The sequence below is a fragment of the Thermothelomyces thermophilus genome, chromosome 3 (genome assembly GCF_000226095.1).
Source record: "Thermothelomyces thermophilus ATCC 42464 chromosome 3, complete sequence".
Lineage (NCBI taxonomy): Eukaryota > Fungi > Ascomycota > Sordariomycetes > Sordariales > Chaetomiaceae > Thermothelomyces > Thermothelomyces thermophilus.
In genome coordinates, this window is record NC_016474.1 from 4,051,597 (window position 1) to 4,069,031 (window position 17,435).

At 52.3% G+C, this 17,435-nt stretch overlaps 4 protein-coding genes across 4 annotated transcripts; 3 read left to right on the forward strand and 1 right to left on the reverse strand.

Moving 5' to 3' along the window:
• Positions 1–3,456: 3,456 nt before the first annotated feature.
• Positions 3,457–4,977, reverse strand: MYCTH_2305366 (uncharacterized protein). The gene is made up of 2 exons (XM_003663378.1): positions 4,548–4,977; positions 3,457–4,486 (listed from the first exon to the last, which is right to left on the reverse strand). Exons 1-2 carry the CDS (start codon positions 4,839–4,841, stop codon positions 3,656–3,658), a joined length of 1,125 nt encoding a protein of 374 aa, XP_003663426.1. The 5' UTR covers positions 4,842–4,977; the 3' UTR covers positions 3,457–3,655.
• A 2,214-nt stretch (positions 4,978–7,191) lies between these two features.
• MYCTH_2043664 (uncharacterized protein) lies at positions 7,192–8,015 on the forward strand (the record flags this gene model as incomplete). The annotated part of the gene is made up of 4 exons (XM_003663379.1): positions 7,192–7,317; positions 7,391–7,792; positions 7,851–7,869; positions 7,933–8,015. Coding segments are annotated over 4 exons (630 nt in total), but the record flags the coding sequence as incomplete, so codon positions are not given.
• Positions 8,016–9,218: 1,203 nt separating this feature from the next.
• MYCTH_2080506 (uncharacterized protein) lies at positions 9,219–12,667 on the forward strand. Its single transcript, XM_003663380.1, has 2 exons — positions 9,219–9,650; positions 9,720–12,667. Exons 1-2 carry the CDS (start codon positions 9,349–9,351, stop codon positions 11,017–11,019), a joined length of 1,602 nt encoding a protein of 533 aa, XP_003663428.1. The 5' UTR covers positions 9,219–9,348; the 3' UTR covers positions 11,020–12,667.
• A 530-nt stretch (positions 12,668–13,197) lies between these two features.
• MYCTH_2305371 (uncharacterized protein) lies at positions 13,198–16,565 on the forward strand. The gene is made up of 6 exons (XM_003663381.1): positions 13,198–13,872; positions 13,954–14,763; positions 14,859–14,949; positions 15,011–15,266; positions 15,331–15,443; positions 15,552–16,565. The coding sequence occupies exons 1-6, from the start codon at positions 13,621–13,623 to the stop codon at positions 16,217–16,219; spliced, it is 2,190 nt and encodes a 729-aa protein (XP_003663429.1). The 5' UTR covers positions 13,198–13,620; the 3' UTR covers positions 16,220–16,565.
• Positions 16,566–17,435: the final 870 nt, after the last annotated feature.

The window sequence follows — 17,435 nt, forward strand, 5'->3', positions numbered from 1 at the left end:
CAGATCTCCTTAATCTCGTCGTTACTTAGGTTATCTATCTAGTCATAGGAATACCTACCTCTATCTAAGGATTTGCGGCTAACTTTGCCTTTATTGATCTAAAGCTTATATAAGGCGTCTGTAAGCCCGTTAACAATCTTATTAAAGGTAATATCTCTCCAGGTAGATGAACCTAAAGGACTCTCCTATATCTAGGGAGCCAAAGGACTTTTCTCAATAGTCTAGCTTACCTATAGTTTAACCTCTCCTCCTTTTAGATCTAGTTTATAATAGACTAACCTAGCATTAACTCCTTTATATAAATACTCCTATATAAAGTTATAGAAGTCTTCCTACTTTATATTATTAACCTATAAGTTACCCTTCTTATAGACCTAAAGACTAGTCCAGAGAGTAAGGAGAAATCTATTCTATACCTTCTAGATAGCTAATAACTAGTAAATAGCTTTCTTCTTCTTTAGCACTTAGGTAAGTAGGATATTAACGTACTCTAGGTAGTTATAGATAGACTTAGCCGAATCTATATACTAGGAATCTAGAAAACGCTCTAGCTCTTAAGTAGAGGTTTCCTAACGAGAGTCGTTTTACTTCTAGCGTTCCTTAATAGTAGCTTCGAAAGTAGCCTAGTCCTTTTTCTTTAACTCTAGCTACTAGTCAAGGATTTCCTAAAGGTTATCTATATATTACTATTTGAAATAGGAGATCTTGTCGTTATTATCCTTACTAAAGATCTTATAAGCTTTTTCGAAACGCTCGAGGTATTTAGTAGTATTATAACTAGAGAAGAGACTAGGTAATCTCTTATCTATTAATAAAGAGAATATAACCTAAATAACTTTAGTAAGTTTATCTATTATAATATCTACTTAAGTATAACGCTTGACTTCTAAGTCTAAAGTAAGGTTTCTAAACTCTAGTAATTAAGGTAATTCTAATAGCATCTTTCCTAATAAGGTTTCGGTATACCTGGATATAAGAGGTATTAAGAGTAGTGATTCTAATTAAGGTATTTACTAAATCGATAAGAAGAGTAGTACCTAAGGTTATTATCCTTAATTATATCTTTCTATTTAGGTAACTTCCTTAAAGATAACTCTTCTATCTAAGTAGTTAATCCAGGAAGCCTTCCTTTTCTCCTTTAAGTCTTCCTATAACTAGTAGAATTAAATATAAACTTGGTCTACTGCTTTTACTCCTTTAAAGTATACCTAGTAAAGCTATTCCTAAACCTTCTAATAAGGGATACCCTATAATAATAGTACTCTAACCCCTAAAATCAGAACTCCTAGAATAATAAGACATATCTATACTAGACTATTAAAGAGTAATAATATATAGGTAGATATACCCTTACTAATAAGCGCTAATACTAAGGTAACCAGGGCTAGGATAGCTATAAAGCTCTCCTCTAGTATCTACGTAACTCTAAAATCTCATTTCTAAATCCTAAATAGTTCTAATATTACTAATCCGTATTTCAGAGTTTCTATCCCTCTAAATAGATATTAAACTCCTTTAAACTTATTATCCTACGATTCCTACCGTCTCTACTAGCAGTATTATTACATTAGGGTAAGAGTAGTTCCCTAGCCTACTACTAGATATACCGATCTCTTAGTACCTATATTTACTCTTCTTACTTTCTTAATAGTCTTACTATATACGCCTCTATATATATATCTTCGTTCCTCTATTACAAATATTACTATCCTACTACACTCGAAGTCTAATAGTCTAATTTAGACTTAGAGCTAAGCTCTTCCCTAATTAAGCCCCTAAAAATATAAGCTAATACTAACTCTCTAAGGCACTACTTAGCACCTCTAGAACTAAACCTCTGTCTAGTCAGATAGGGAGGAGCTTCGGCTTAAGATGTCTAGGGCATCCAAGTATTCGCGGTTATAGTAGGCAAGTCCGACTATCTAGACGGAAACGACAATAAGGGCAAAGACGGCGATAGTAATGTCCCTCAAGATAGACGTAGAAGAGTCTACTTACGTAGAGAAAGATATCTCTAACTTACAAAAGAAAGAAGAACTATATCCTATTACTTAGATCTATTAGAGCAAACGAGTGTCGAAAGCCATCTATTATTCTTGTCTATCTGTCTAGAGCCCCTAGATAGGTAACCCCTGTTTATGCCTATTATGTATAATAACGCTTAATAGAACCGGAAAAACAAAATTGCACCTTGTGCCCTTCTGGTCATATTAAGAACTTCTAGCCTTAGTCTAATACTTCCTATATCCTCTAACTATTAGATTTATTAGTCTTCTCCTCCCTAAAATATATCTACTAGAAGCTCCTTAATAATATAACTTCCTAGACTAAGTTATTAGTAATTGGTGAGTAATTAATGATTAAATATATTATAAGGGCTTAGAAGGAGGCTATTATATCCTAGAATATCAAAGTAAGATAGAGGGTATCTAGATTATAGCTAGTTAATATAGCTAAACCCCTAATAAATGGACTTCTATTAGAAAATTCTAATAATATAGTTAATACCGATAAATAGCTAGCTTCTATATAGACTCTAGAACCTATTTAATACTCCTAGCCTTTGAAAGGAGCCGTTAACCTAGTTTTTAATATACTATAGAGGAAGTTAGACTTACATAATTAGCTGACTAACCTGGCTACTAAGACTTAGTACCTCTCTATACGTAGGCTCCTATTTAGGAAGGTTGAAAAAGCGTTCGACCGGAAGAACTTCGAATTGGCTTAGCTACGTCAGGAAAACGAAGCTCTGAAGGTACAGTTAGAAGCAGTTCGGCCGTCAAAGAGGAAGAGGGTAATTATAGATCCGAACGAGCAGTTCGCTACGATTGAACAGATCTACCAGGCGCAGATTGAAGCCGGCCGTATAGAGGGCTCTATAGCTGAAGAGAGCGGGTCAGAAAGTACGGAATCAGAGGCTTCCTGTATTGTGGTGGGTTGAACAGACTGTTATATAGAAGGTTGAAGAAGATGGGTGGGTGTGTAAGCCAAGAAATGCCAAGTGTACGAAAGGTGGGGTGTTCCGAGTCCGACTTATCGACTGCCTCCGGGCTACTGGCGACAACTGATCGGTGGCCTGCTACTTGGACCGGTTCACCTAGTAATTAGCTGCAGTCAAAGCGCGGAAGGAAAGTGGTTGTATTGGCAAGGAAAGGTGTTCAAGGCGCCGTCTCGCCACCTGAGCGATGACTTGTCGTGCGAGCATGAGATGGTTGATCGCTCATGCATGTGGTACCCGTAGGGTAACACGTTGCCAACGACCCCAGGAAACAGGATATGATAGGCATTAAAGCAGTAAAGACAACACCAGCAGGGTATTGGACCGCCTTATTCGTAAGGCTACGCTCATCATAGCGCCTGTGAGTAGACGATTAGTTCTGTGGATGGTATCTGAGCCGCTCATCGCCAACCTGGGCAGGCCGAATGGAGCGCGCAGGTGTCCCGCGCAGTCTGAGACAACCGGCGAGCTAAATGCGTCACGCCCATGGGGGCCTTGACGGTGGCAACCCGGGTGAGAGTGTTCAGTTATTACATAGGACGGGGCCGCGACGAGAGACCCTTTTTGAGAAGCATAGCAAATTGAGGAGAAAGCCAGTCGTGCTCGGATGTTGGGCAGTCATCTAGCACTGGCGATGTGATGCACAATCTTTTGCCCTCAATCGTCGATAATTTCAACTATCTCCCTGCACATCCTGAGGAATCGCTGGCGGTACTCATCCGGTGTGGTGGTGATGCTCATGTCCCCGTGCCTGCTTATCAACACATTCCATAGCTTGATCAGTATCGTCATCGCCTTCGCACGCACCTTGTGCTTGGCCCAGAAGAAGTCCAGGATCGAGGCTCGGAAGATGTGCTTGCCATCCGCCGAGGCAACTCCCGTTCTCCAAGATGGCAGAGTTGGTGGCCCCGATGGCGGCCGAGCGGGAACCGTGGCTGGATCAGATTCTGTCTGGCGAGGACGCATCGGGGCTGCGTCTTGGTGCGGCGCTTTCATCCGCACCAGGAAGAGGGAGTAATCCACAGCATTGTGTTCTGCAAGCAATCTGGTGTCCTGTTCGAGGCTCGAAAAGAAGTCTTCGGCCTGCTCTCGGCGGAGGACAATCTTGTCGTGAAACTCGTCTGCGAGTTGCTTTTTGGTTGCCTCACTCGTAAGCGCACCACCAGCAATGTCACGCTCAGGGTAGAAGTACGAGGCGGGTTTGAGGTCCCAGTTCTCCCAGTCGGCCTCGCCTTTCCTCTTGGCTTCTTCCCGGCCGTGCATGATGTTATCCATGACAATGTGGTGAGATGGTGCGGATCGCAACACTCGCCCTATGGAGGGACCTGTGGCTGCGAGAAAGTCGCAGATGCGGACCAAGAGAGCGCGGGGATGGGATGCCATGTATTGGACGTATGGCGTCAGAAGGTCCTCGCTGAAGAACGAGTGCTCGGAGTGGCGGGGGAGGGACTTGACGAGATACTTCTGATCGGCAGTGGAATAGAAAGTCTGAGATGAACGTAAGCTGCAAATTCTCACGTCTGAATGGTTGAGTGCATGCGCAACCTACCGAGCCCGAAAAGCCCATGTCTCCTATCGCTTTGAGAGGCGGCTCCCGGGCCTCGTAACCATCCTCTTGCTGGAACGACTGCACATAATTATTATCGTTGATGTCCCAGTGGTGCCGACGTAATTTCGCAAAGTCTGCGGGCCGTATCTTGCGGAGAACTAGATGATACAGCGAGAAAAGCGTCGAGAAGAGAGCGAGGATCGAGGCCAACGGGCTGCCAGGCCGTTTGCGCACTTCGTTGATCTCGGTGATTGCCCGGACGATAGACCGGGCGATTTTTTCTTTTCTGCCCATCGGAATGATGCTGTGGATCTCAATGTTTTCTTTCTTCTGAGCTATGATGGAGCAATCACTCACAAACCATGTCTGGGAAGGTCAGGCTCGATAACGGCGCTGAGAAGCAGGCACGGCAGGTTGAAACATGGCACCGATGACGTCAGTTGCTGGCTCTCGAACTGACTAGACCCTGGAGCAGAGGCGCATGCAATTTTACCGGGGCAAGAACAGAGTGCGGCCACATATTCTGGGTATATCATTAGTTACTAGGAGAATAACGTTCTTTTTGATCAGGCGGCTGATCGACTCGGCGTTCGCCTCGCATCATCTAGGCACGACAAGCATCGGTCAAATACCTAATACACTGATCACCACCATGGGATGGCTCTTGACTGGCAGTCAGGCCCTTCCCCATATTCTAAAACTCGAGGATTTTAGGCTCATCTCTAGCTTTGGTACCTAGATTTCAAACTTTTGTCCATTTTCATCGAGTCCCTGGTGTTCTTCAACGAAGATGATAACGCAACGGATCCATCACAACATCGCGAGACTCTACCACTATTGACTCCGCGAGTCTTCTAGTTTTCTCGGGAACTGACAATCGCTTGTCCTTTCGCGAATTATTAACCTGATATTGGTTCTTATCCTCCATTTCATAGCTACTTCAGTGGATTGGGCGTCGTTGTCTCCGCGACCGACCAGTTCGGCAGAAACAAGGCTCGTGCAGCGCACGTGGCTGTACGGTTTTCATGCCATTACCCAGAACTGGTAATATAATTAATTATATCTTCGCGAACTTTTGTCCATTCGAGGATGTTGATCAGGCGCTTTGCTATGTCTCGAATGACAGAAGAACTCTGGTGAGTTCGGTAATTTTGACTTTAGGCTCCATCACTCTCTTAAAAAAAAAAAAAAATTATGATTGTCACGCTGCATTGAAGCTTCTGATCTCCCTTTGGATTATCAGTTGTATTGCTGATATGGCTGCATGAGACTCGTTCAACTCACAAGATGCATCGAGAAATGATCATGCCGTTGTCATCAATGCTCGCTGCCGGGGAGTTGCTCAATTTCCGCGGATTGGTCCAGTTCAGGGATAGGAGACTTCCTCGACTCAGCATAGTCGCCAGGGCACTGCTGAGAATGGCCTGTTTTTCTCCGTAGTCTTGTCAATCGAGCAGCTGCCTTCACCTCGTCGAGCTCCTCTGTTAATAATGGGAACACAAATCCCCCCTGTTCCTTTTGGGCCATGTTTCCAGAGGATTGGGAGATTGAAATTCCGTTTCAACGCCTAGATTGTGACACTGCACACCTCCTCCATTAAGAAGAAAGACCATGATAGATCTTTTGTTCCTTGTGTGCCTCTGGTGCAACATTTTGTCGCGTCCGCCCTGCAGCAAAACAGGCCTTTCCTGAGTTCTTACACCTTGTCTAGCAAGAGCCGAAGCTTTTGCACTACATGCCTTACGCCGTACGTAGGACGGCGGCCCGGAGAAACAGTGGTGTGAGGCCCAAGTCCTCAGGGCAGTGGGGGTCTGTCAGAAGCTTACAAGCCCCTGGCGCACCAGCCGCGAGCTACTCAACTAACTAGGCACGTTCGCTAAATGCATTGGCCATTTCCTTTGTCTATATATACGGAGTAGCGCTCTTCTACTCTCTTAGGTAGTCTACAAGGCACTTTGTTGAACCTTCGAAGCCACCGCTGCAAAGCCTCCTTCTGCTGTTCGGGTCTTCCAACTGCCTTACACAGGTTCCTTCCCTAACAGTTTCTATGACTGCTTTGTTTCCTTCTTGGCTACAGCTCATCACGAAACGTAATTACAGCGTTGAAGCAGATAAGCATGAACCCGGCGTTGTGCGACTAAACTCGGCACGTTGAATGCTGGGCAGCTCTCAGAACTGGATCTGTTCTAGAAGATGGTTGCATGGTGCAGGTGCGCTCTGGCCATTTAGCCTTGAGCGAGAGAGGTGGAAGTACCCGAGTTAGACCTGATGTAGGGAAAGTGGAGGAGCCCACCAGTAATTCCTTGTATAAAGTTCCTGGTATCTTGCTGCGCTTGGAAGTTTTCTCACGTACATACATAATTACATTACATAGAGGTAGATACCTCCGTAGCATGCACTACTTGGTTTCCAGTCCGCTGAGATATCGCCCCCTGGATCACGCTGATAAGCGCTAGATCTATTGCTTTCGCATTCCCCACGATACCGAGAGCTGGGAGGCAGATCGGACTCATCTGCTTGGTACAATTACTTGGGGGCAGATCTTGAGCCACACGAGCATGGAATCCACGCCACTTTGGTCTTGCCCGTCGAAATCCCAAGGGAGACCTGGAACAGCAGCACCATGGCTTACAGGGACGAGGCAGTCTCGCACACCGGAGCGCTGGCGGCTCCCACTGACCCTACCGTCATACGCCTCCAGAGCCTGGTCATTGCCGTCACCGCAATCCTGTCAATCCTCGGGGCAGCATGGATCATTGCCAGCTTCTCGGTGTGTCTATGGTCTCCACAAACTCCACGTCGACGAACGACACGGAGCATCGGACCCCCCTCACAATTAACAGACGTTCCCCGCCCTTCGGAGTTTCCGACATTCACTCATTCTCGGCCTGGCTATTAGTGATTGCGTAATGGCAATCAACTTCCTCGTGTCGTCGTCGATGAACGTGAACAGGCGCTGGATTGGCGTGCCCGAGCAAGCTCGATTCTGCAGCTTCAACGGTTTCATGACGCAGGTCTTTGTTATCCAAACTGACGACTATTGGGCCTTAACCATCGTCATCGGCACATATTTCATCCTCGCCGACCACAGGCGCTGCTCGGCATGGACACAGGGACATCCGGCGGTCCTCTGGACATTGCCGTGGCTGCTTTCAATAACTTGGGCAGCCGTTGGGATCGGCATTGCCGGCTATGGCGACATCGGAGCCTGGTGTTGGTTCGCGTCGGACCGGACTCGACTCCTGGTACGGGACTGCGAACTCCCGAGAAGGTTGCACGGCCGGTTCATCTGACAGATACCAGGTCAACTTCGTGCCCCGTTGTGCGTTTCACCTGAAGTACTGTATGTCCTGAGCTGACTCAAGTTGATCTTGCCATCCGACAGGGGTAATCATCGCTGCCATGTTCCTGATGTATGCCAGGCTGTATTTCGTTCTCTTCCACGCCTATCGGCATATCCTGTCGCTCAATGCCGGAGATTCTGGAAGCCTGAGTTGGCCTATTGCGCCATCCGGCCAGGTCCCATCCCGCGGTGCTAGCCAGCAAGATGCAGGTGTGGTTCCTTTTAGACTCACGAGAAAGTTGAAGAAGGTACCGTACGAAACGAAGGCTTTCTTCTACTCTACCTGGAGGGATCATTGTTATGCTGACTTATGGTCAACCATACTTCTCCGGGGGCCGGCAGGATATTTATCCTGCTCTCTCATGAGGCGGCTGGTGATCACTTCATCTGCTGCGTATGGATATGTGCTCGATAGAGTTTCGTTTGCTATAATGCCGCTGCAAGGGAAAACAAAAATAAAACGAAAACGAGAAGAAAAGAGGAAGAAAAAGAAAGTCCGAGTAATTAATAACTTGTCAGAATACCTACTTAGGTGCAATTGCTGGAAGCAGCAACTGCGGCGTCGCTTTTGCAGTTTCACATAACTGGACAAATTTGTCGAGGGGGGCACAATATGTATTGTACCTTTAATAACTTCAAACAATAATTACCCAAGGTACTCTTCTAAAGGGTCGATGGCTGCGCCCAAGACTCTGCCGAGCGTACGGATTAGTTAATGCGATATGCCAGGTACGTAATGTGTGTATGTACATACCTACTCAACCGGCGTTTGTCTCGGTTCGAATAGTTCCTGGTTCCTGCAGCAGAAAGGACCGTGTGTCACCAAAGCATCTCCGCCGCTGTATTTGCTGGGCGTGAGGTGAATGATTGTGATACAGGCAAGTCTGTTGATGAGTTTGGAAGTTAAGTACATCACCGGTTATGACGGACGCTCTGATTAGAATAATGGAGAAGATTTGCCTCGAGGGATGTGATGACGTGAAATCGGCGAAAAATATTAACTACCGAAAGTTGGGGGTTGGTTCCAGAAGGGGTAGCCGATGACCACAAACGTACTGTACGTCCGTACTACAGAACGATCTGGAACGCCAAGTGAAAACACGAGTAGTGTAGTTATAGGGCCAAAGAACCCCCGTAAGCGGCCAGACCCGACACCTCGGGCGAGTGCTGGGTGGCGCATATCGTCGGCATTTGTGGAGCCAAGAGACCATCCCGCATTCCACGCCGTTTTTCATACCCCCACGAACAGCGTATTGCTCACCTCGGCCCATTCTCTCGCCATTGTACAAAAGGTTGGCTTAAAAAGCCTCGCTGCTTTCGAGAACCACGACGAGCCCTACTCCAACGACAGGCCACGTTTCCCGCGACATCTTTCGTCAGATACCCACTGCAGACTTCTATAGAGCAACTTCATCCGAGCCCCGCCCCCGCCGAATACTACTGAGGACCGCGCGCAACATGGCTGCCACCAACGGTCAAGGATCGCAAGATGAAGCCCGGCTGCCGGCGCCAATTCTTGAAGCTCCTAAGCTGAGCGTCAAGTTGTCGGCGACCGAGCTGATCGGCAATACACCCCTCGTTCGCCTGAACAAGATTCCGCAATCCCTCGGGATCGAAGCCGAGGTCTACGCCAAGGTTGAGCTCTTCAACGCTGGCGGGAGCGTCAAGGACAGGATAGCGCTGCGCATGATTGAAGAGGCCGAGAGGAGTGGGAGAATCAAGCCTGGTGACACCCTGATTGAGCCCACCAGCGGCAATACGTGAGTCAGCCCCCTTCCTCTTCGCTTGTTCATCCTTCCTTTGGCCCCGCCATTTGCTGACCATACCAGCGGCATTGGCCTCGCTCTGGTCGGCGCGATAAAAGGATACAAGACGATCATTACCCTGCCCGAGAAGATGTCCGCCGAGAAGGTGTCCGTCCTCCGTGCTCTCGGCGCTACCATTATCCGCACGCCCACCCAAGCAGCTTGGGACTCCCCCGAGAGCCACATCGGTGTCGCAAAGCGGCTTCTCAAGGAAATTCCCAATTCCCATATCCTCGACCAGTACAGCAACGAGAACAACCCGCTCGCACACGAGTTCGGCACTGCGGAGGAGATCTGGGCGCAGAGCGGCGGCAAGGTTACGGCTGTTGTCGCCGGGGCCGGCACTGGTGGCACCATTACGGGTATCGCCAGGGGCCTTAGGAAGCACGACAAGAACGTCAAGGTCATTGCGGCGGACCCCCACGGCAGTATTCTCGCCCTGCCTGAGTCCCTGAACGAGGAGAAGGCCAATGTCCCGTACAAGGTGGAAGGCATTGGCTACGACTTCGTCCCCGATGTTCTAGACCGGGAGCTCGTGGACAAGTGGTACAAGACGGATGATGAGGAGTCATTCCATCTCGCCAGGCGTTTGATTGCCGAGGAGGGCCTGCTGGTTGGCGGCTCCTCGGGCAGCGCGATGGCGGCCATGCTCAAGGCGGTGAAGGATTTTGGCTTCGGCAAGGGCGACGTGATCGTCGTTGTCCTCCCGGACAGCATCCGCTCTTACCTGACCAAGTTTGCCGACGACGACTGGCTCGCCGCCAACGGCCTCTTGCCCGACGATTCGGAGAAGGCTGACGGCAAAGACGAGGCGGCGCAGCCCAAGACCCTCGGCCAGTATGCGGCCGACTCCTACGGCGGTGCCACCGTCCGCTCTCTCCGTCTCAAGCCCGTCACTTCAGTCCTCACTACCAGCCCCTGCTCGGAAGCGATCGAGACGATGCGCGACAAGGGCTTCGACCAGCTGCCCGTCCTCAGCCCCACGGGCGGCAAGCTCGCCGGTCTGGTGACGCTGGGCAACCTGCTTAGCTATATCTCGCGCGGCCGTGCCACGCCCCAGAGTCCCGTTCGCGACGTCATGTTCGACTTTAGCCGCATGGACGAGGTGGTAACGGACCCACGGAAGTTCGGATCGGATCTCAAGGGCAAGAAGCGCAAGTTTGTCGAGATCACCATGGACACTCCCTTGTCCGCGCTGAGCCGGTTCCTCGAGTGGAACAGCGCCGCGGTCGTGACGGAGAAGACCGAGGGCGGGGGGTCGAAGCCGGTGGCGGTCGTGACCAAGGTGGACCTGTTGACTTGGATGGTGAGGCAAAAGTCGTGATCGCCAAAATGATCCAGGCTATTTTTCTTTCTTTCTTTTTTCTTTCTCTGTTTGCATGAGCATTTAAAGGTTGTTAGAAGAACGGGCGAAGAACCTTAGACTCAACATCTGTGGTTGGTTTCGACTGCGCCGGACGTAGCATGCAACATTTATCAGACAGGGCTCAACCCGTGCAAACGGGGAGGTCTCTTGAAGTTGATACCCATCGATAGATAGGCATTGTCATTATCATCTTACTCACAAAATGGGACAATGATTTACACGAAGCGTTGTTGGCGATGCAACCTTTGCCCGGCAGTCCGCAAAACCAACAAAAGTTCCCAACACCCCGCCTACTTTGCTTGATTTTTTAAGCATAAATCCTCTCCCCGATCCACTTCCACCACTTGTCCGCCCCGGGCCCCTCCCCGAGCACGTTGCCCCCGATGACGTCGACCTCGATGTCGAACTCGAGCATCTCCTTGAAGTTGAACTTGTCGCTGCCGTAGGCGCCGAGCCACGAGTCGGCTTCCTCGCCGCCGCCGGGGCCGAGCAGGTCGCCGCCGTCCGCCTCGCCCGAGTCCAGGAGGCCCTTGCTCCTGGCCTTGCGGATCCGCCCGAGCTCGGCTTCGAGCTGGCTCTTGACGAGCGCCGCCGGCAGCGCGGTGAACAGGTCCAGCTTGTTGGCCGCCACCAGGACGGGGATGCTCGAAGGGGCGCGCGACCCGCCCCCGCGGCGGTGCCGCCTCTGCAGCGCCAGGAGCACCTCGTACAGGTACTCGGCCGCGGCGGCCAGCGCGGGGCCGTCGCTCCCCTCGGCGAGCGCGGCGGCGTCGACGAGGAAGACGAGCGCCTTGAGAGTGGACTTGCTGTTGTTCCCGTTGTTGTTGTTGTTGCTGTTTTGCTCGGCCGATCCGGGCGCCGATAGCGACGACAGCCGGATGGTGCCCGTGCTCGAGACCGAGGCCAGCTGCGCCAGCGCGCTCGTGCGCAGCTTCGGGTGGCCCGGCGTGTCGATCAGCAGGAACTTCTTGGCCGTCGCGCCCGCCGCGTCGAGGTCGACGCGGTAACTGACCAGGCCGCTGCCGCCGCTGCCGCTGCCGGCCGCGGCGCTCGTCCCGACGGCGAGCTCGACGGTGCAGGGCGTCTGGGAGGTGTGCGTCTGGGCGACGGGCTCCGCCACCGTCGGGCTATTGGGGGAAGGAGAGAAGGCTTGGTCCGGGCGGTAGAACGGTCCGCGCTCGAAGAGGGTGAGCAGGGCGGTCTTGCCGGAGCCGGAAGGGCCGAGGAGCAGGACCGAAGGGAGGGTGGCGTAGGGCGTGGTGGCCGTGTAGAGGAAGTGGAGGATGGCGGGGATGAGGAGGACGATGGCCAGCCCGACCGCGATGACGGTCGGCGAAGGGGTCAGAGACGCCTCGAGGGCGGCCTTGAGGGTTTCGAGGACCGTCATCGTGGGCCGCCGATCGATGGTATGGTTTTGTTGGCGGAGAGCCAGAGCGATGCTGAGGAGCGGAGGATGATATACTCGGTAGTCGTCTAGTCAAAGTCGGTTTATTCGAATCTTCTCTTGTGCCGCCCGAGCTGCGATTCTTATAGTGCAACGCTGCTCACTCTGCGGTCGGCCGGGTCGTGCTTTGTCCGGCAGTCTATTTATCGGGCCATTGTCATTCGATCGTCGCCGGGGATAGAGAAGCCGAACCTAATTAGCTGATCGGTTCGACGAGGTTGGGATCCGCTTGTGGGCTCCTGTGCAATTCTGGTTTGCTTAGTCCTGTATGGATTACGGAGGGTAACGAAAATACCTAGGTAGGCGCACTAACCTGCCAAGACGTGAAAGCGGTTGGTGGCTGGGCCGTAACGATGTTGTCAACATTGCTGACACGCATATATGATCTACACCATATGACTTTGCCTCGGTTGTTTCGTCAATATATTCTACCAAAAGGTTGATACTAATGGAATAGAACGTATGTAGAGCTGTCTCGAACGCCTGCTTCGAAATGTCCCCTCCTATTACACTAGTTACTTCAGTGGTATGGATTACGGATTACACTGCCCCAGCCAGAGTTACGCTTGTATGTATTTCAAGAGACCCACACTCCGCAGGTCACTAAAAGTGGGCCTTCAGCCCTGCAGCGGGTGCACTGGTCAGCCTCTGAGCGAATCAGGAGTCCTCCAACATGGCAATTGGTAGCTCAGCCTCGCTCTGCACACTCGTTCGAGGCTTGTTGACTGCGTAAGCCGGCGCTGGATCTTTTTTGGTTCAGGAACCTGACCTGAAAATACGGTGCGGACAGTCCCGCCGCAAGGTCGCGCCTCAAAGTCCAACGGTTTTCCAACGCCGGGCGTTTCGTCGCCGCAGTGAAGCAGCAGCAGCAGGAGCAACGGCAGTTGGCGCAGATTCAGTTCCGCGTCTCGCCATGCTGTGATCGTTGTGCAATCGATTCCCTCTTTACTCTCTCCCTGCTTAAAATCAAGTCTTTTACGTTTCCCCTCTTATTTTTTTTAAAAAATTCTAATCTCGCCCATTGCCATACCCGCGCCTCATCCTAACGGGGAACGCACGACGCCGTCGCCGCCGCTGCATTAATCATCCCAACCGGCCTCACGCGCGAACCGACGATGGCGCAACACCGCGATGGCTCCGGACCACCTGCCGCCAACGGCGCACCGACGCAGCCGCTCTCCAAGTCGGACACCGCAGCGCCGAAGTTGAATAACGAGGTTGAACTGGGGAACATGCCGAAGGAGACGCCCCAGCCCGACATCATGCAGATGGCGAGAATAGGGGACATTGCCGGCATGGAGAAGCTCTTCGAGACGGGCGACTACGACGCGACCTACGCAGACGACGAGGGCATCACGCCGCTCCATGTGCGTATTCTTCCTAGCTCCTGCGTGACGGGATTCCTGGTCCGGATCTTTGGCTGACCAACGTGCGATGCTCTACTATAGTGGGCCGCGATCAACAACCAGTACGCCATGTGCAAGTTCCTGATCGCGCGCGGCGCCCCGGTGAATAAAAAGGGCGGGGAGAGCGTCGCTACACCCCTCCAGTGGGCCGCGCAGCGATGCCACTACTACACCGTCCACCTGCTCCTCCAGCACGGCGCCGACCCGCTGATCACCGACGCCCAGGGCTACAACACGCTCCACATCAGCACCTTCAACGGAAACCTCCTCCTCATCATCCTGCTCCTCCACCAGGGCATTCCGGTCGACGTCGAGGACGCCTACGGCCACACGGCCCTGATGTGGGCCGCCTACAAGGGGTATCCGGCCTGCGTCGACGCCTTCCTGCGGTGGGGGGCCAGCGTGCACGCCAAGGACGAGCAGGGCTTCACGGCGCTGCACTGGGCCCTGGTCAAGGGCAGCGCCGGGTGCATCCAGAAGATCATCGAGTACGGCGCGGACCGGTTCGCCGAGACGTCGACGGGCAAGACGCCCGCCATCACCGCCCGGGAGCTCAACACGACGGCCGCCTGGCACAAGGCGCTGTACGACTGCGGCTACGACGAGGACGGCAACCCGATCGTGCCCAGCTGGCCGGGAGCGAGCTACCTGCTCAAGGACCGCCGCGCCTTCACCACAAAGTTCTTCTTCCTCTGGCCCTTTGTCCTGGTCTGGGCCACCCTCGTCATCTTTGCCGGCATGCCCGTCTACGCCGGCGTCCCCTTTGGCCTGCTGGCTGCCTATACGGTCCAATGGGTTGGCAGGCAGCTGCTTCACTATGCGCCGCCAGATATGAGGCAGTTTGAGAAGACGGTGTGTTTCTCTTTTTTTTTTCTCTTTTTTTGTTATTTTTTGTTTTTTTTTTGTTCTTTGTTTCCGTTTGAATGCTAACCATTCTCTCTTTCCAGCCTTGGATGGCCGGCATCTTTGCTGCTTCTCTCACTCTGGTGGGGTTAAACTGGTTCTTCACCATCCTCCCGGCTACGGCTTTCGGCGATGGTGGGTTTTTTTTTCCCTATAATGTCCATCTTGGCGTCTCAGTGAGCTAACCTCGCATCAGCCGGCACATGGTTTTGGAACTTTTTGTTTGCCCTTTACTTTGGCCTTACTGCCTTCTTCTACACCAGGGCCATGGTTGACGACCCGGGCTTCGTGCCCAAGCTCAACGGCATTGCCGAGCAAAAAGCCGTCATCGATGAGCTGATTAGCCAGTGGAAGTACGACGAGGGGCACTTTTGTGTGACATGCATGATCCGAACACCGCTCCGAAGCAAGCACTGCCGGAGGTGCCAGCGTTGCGTGGCCAAGCATGATCAGTGAGTCTTTTGCCCGAGACAGAGCCTCTCCCGCCCGTGTACTGAACTAAACTCTTGTCAACAGCCACTGCCCGTGGGTTTACAACTGCATTGGTGTCAACAACCACCGGCACTTCATCATATACCTTGTCAACCTGACCGTTGGCGTCCTGGTCTACGACGTCCTCGTTGCTCGCTGTTCGTTCTCCTTCCCCCACACACTCTTCTTTTCTCTCCACCCCTCTTTTCCTCTCCCCATTTCTCCTGCAATCCCTTGCTGACACGTCAAACCCGAACAAAATACAGACTTTTCCGCTCTGACACCCATGGCGTCGGAAGAGTGCAACGTGCTCGCCCCCAACCTGTGCCGCGTGATCAATGCGGACGCCTACACCCTGCTCCTGGCCATCTGGGCCTCGCTGCAGCTAACCTGGGTCTCGATGCTGTTGTTTGTGCAGTTCCTGCAGGTGTCGCGCGGCATGACAACGTACGAGAACATGTTTGGCGTCAACACGCGGCCCCCGGCCTCTCTCGCCTCCGCCTTCACGTCGACTGGCACCCCGCTCGACCCGTCGGTCGCGCCGCCGGCCGGATCCGACGTGGGCCCGCACGCGCCCGGCGGCGGGCGGCACGGACACCACCACCACGGCGGCGGCTTCCTACGCCACTGGGGCCGGCTGCTCGGCGTCGACACCTTCATCCAGACGGCCAGGGGCCGGGGCGCGGCCAGCGGGGCGGCCGGCAGGAGGCGCGGCGCGGAGCGGAATCCGTTCAACAGGGGCTGCGTGACCAACTGGAAGGACTTTTACTGGGATCAGGCCCCGCTCTTTGGCCGCAGGGAGACGGGCGCCGCGGTCCTGGGCGGCCGGCCGGTCAACTACACCGAGTTGTACGAGATCCCAACGGACATCCCCAGGGCCGGCGGCGGCAGGAGATCCGGCGGGTACGAGGCCGTCGCCGGGGAAGAGGTGTGATTTCAGCTGTATACACTCGAAGCGAAGGAAAAGAAAGTTGGGGGAGGCCGCCCCGGGGGGGGGGGGGGGTTGTCCTTGGGGTTCGGCTGCTCTACTTTGATGACGTGTATCCATGCTCGGTATTTTGGGATGTGCCTCGATCGATCAAGGCGAGCGTGTACTGCATGTGCATTTGAGTTGGTCTATGTCCTCTCTGACGTTTTGGGCGGCCTCGGAGTCTCTGGGACAGGGGAAGCGTTGTTGATATGTTTACGGTAGACGGGACGGCACCGTGGTTATGGTATGTGTTCACTGGCCGGCGTTCCACCTAATATAAAACAATTCTTTTGAATGACGCCATTCGAGACGGACCCTCGCTTGGTTTCGAGGGACCGGTTCGTTGTCTCTCTTTAGATTCCACGAGCCAGAACTGCTTGGTGAAGGAAGGGGTAATCAATTAGTATTAGTATAGTATGTAGATACATATCAGGGCCGTTGTGACGGAAACGAGGTTCAGGTGAGAGTACCTCATGTATGTACATGTACAAGCAGCACTCAAGATGCAATGAAACGTAACAATCGCACTATGGGAAGAGGATCTCAGCTTCGTTCACCGTTTTCTGTAATCGCAGACGGGCGGTTTCACCGCATGTTACTTGCAGTGAGAGGGTCGTAGGGTCCTGCCATTCCGTGATAGATGGCTCCTGAAAACAGAGCTATGAATGAACTAGTGGGAAGAGGGAGGTGGGTGAGGCATATGGTTATAATTATAGCATGGCTTGGGAGAGCCCCTGGGCGACAGAGACAGATGTTGGAGGTTTCTCAGTGAGAGCCTTCTCCTTGTTAGTTTGTCTGGATCATGCAAGTTTCAGAAGCAGAAACCGGTCTCCCCCCTTCGTTCTCCCTTCTCTCAGCGACGCTGCTCATCATCGGAGGGGCGGTGTCCAGAAGCCACGGCAGGGCCAGCGACTGCCTCGACGCGTCAATCGTCACCCACATCGGCGAGCCGGCCGGGGAGGAGGTCGGCGGAGATCATTGCCGCGCGGGCCATCGACGACTGAGCCTCGGTTGAAGGTTAAAGGTCTCTCAAGTGCGCAAGTTGTGTCAGATACTACAGGTAGGTAATTAGTCATGAGCTGTGTGGGCACACGACCATTATATCTCTTTTTTGAAGTTCCGGTGCAAAATGAAGCGAGGCGGTTCGAAAAGCAGGAATCGTATTTCAGCTACAACAAGC

What these genes read in the sequence shown, in the direction of transcription:
- MYCTH_2305366 (XM_003663378.1), bottom strand. Translation starts at nt 4,841, where the DNA reads ATGGGCAGAAAAGAAAAAATCGCCCGGTCTATCGTCCGGGCAATCACC. An exon ending in ACATGGGCTTTTCGGGCTCG is followed by an intron (nt 4,487 to 4,547) that starts GTAGGTTGCGCA and finishes CGTTCATCTCAG; the next exon opens with ACTTTCTATTCCACTGCCGA.
- MYCTH_2080506 (XM_003663380.1), top strand. Translation starts at nt 9,349, where the DNA reads ATGGCTGCCACCAACGGTCAAGGATCGCAAGATGAAGCCCGGCTGCCG. An exon ending in GAGCCCACCAGCGGCAATAC is followed by an intron (nt 9,651 to 9,719) that starts GTGAGTCAGCCC and finishes TGACCATACCAG; the next exon opens with CGGCATTGGCCTCGCTCTGG.
- MYCTH_2305371 (XM_003663381.1), top strand. Translation starts at nt 13,621, where the DNA reads ATGGCGCAACACCGCGATGGCTCCGGACCACCTGCCGCCAACGGCGCA. An exon ending in GGCTACGGCTTTCGGCGATG is followed by an intron (nt 14,950 to 15,010) that starts GTGGGTTTTTTT and finishes ACCTCGCATCAG; the next exon opens with CCGGCACATGGTTTTGGAAC. An exon ending in TGCGTGGCCAAGCATGATCA is followed by an intron (nt 15,267 to 15,330) that starts GTGAGTCTTTTG and finishes TCTTGTCAACAG; the next exon opens with CCACTGCCCGTGGGTTTACA.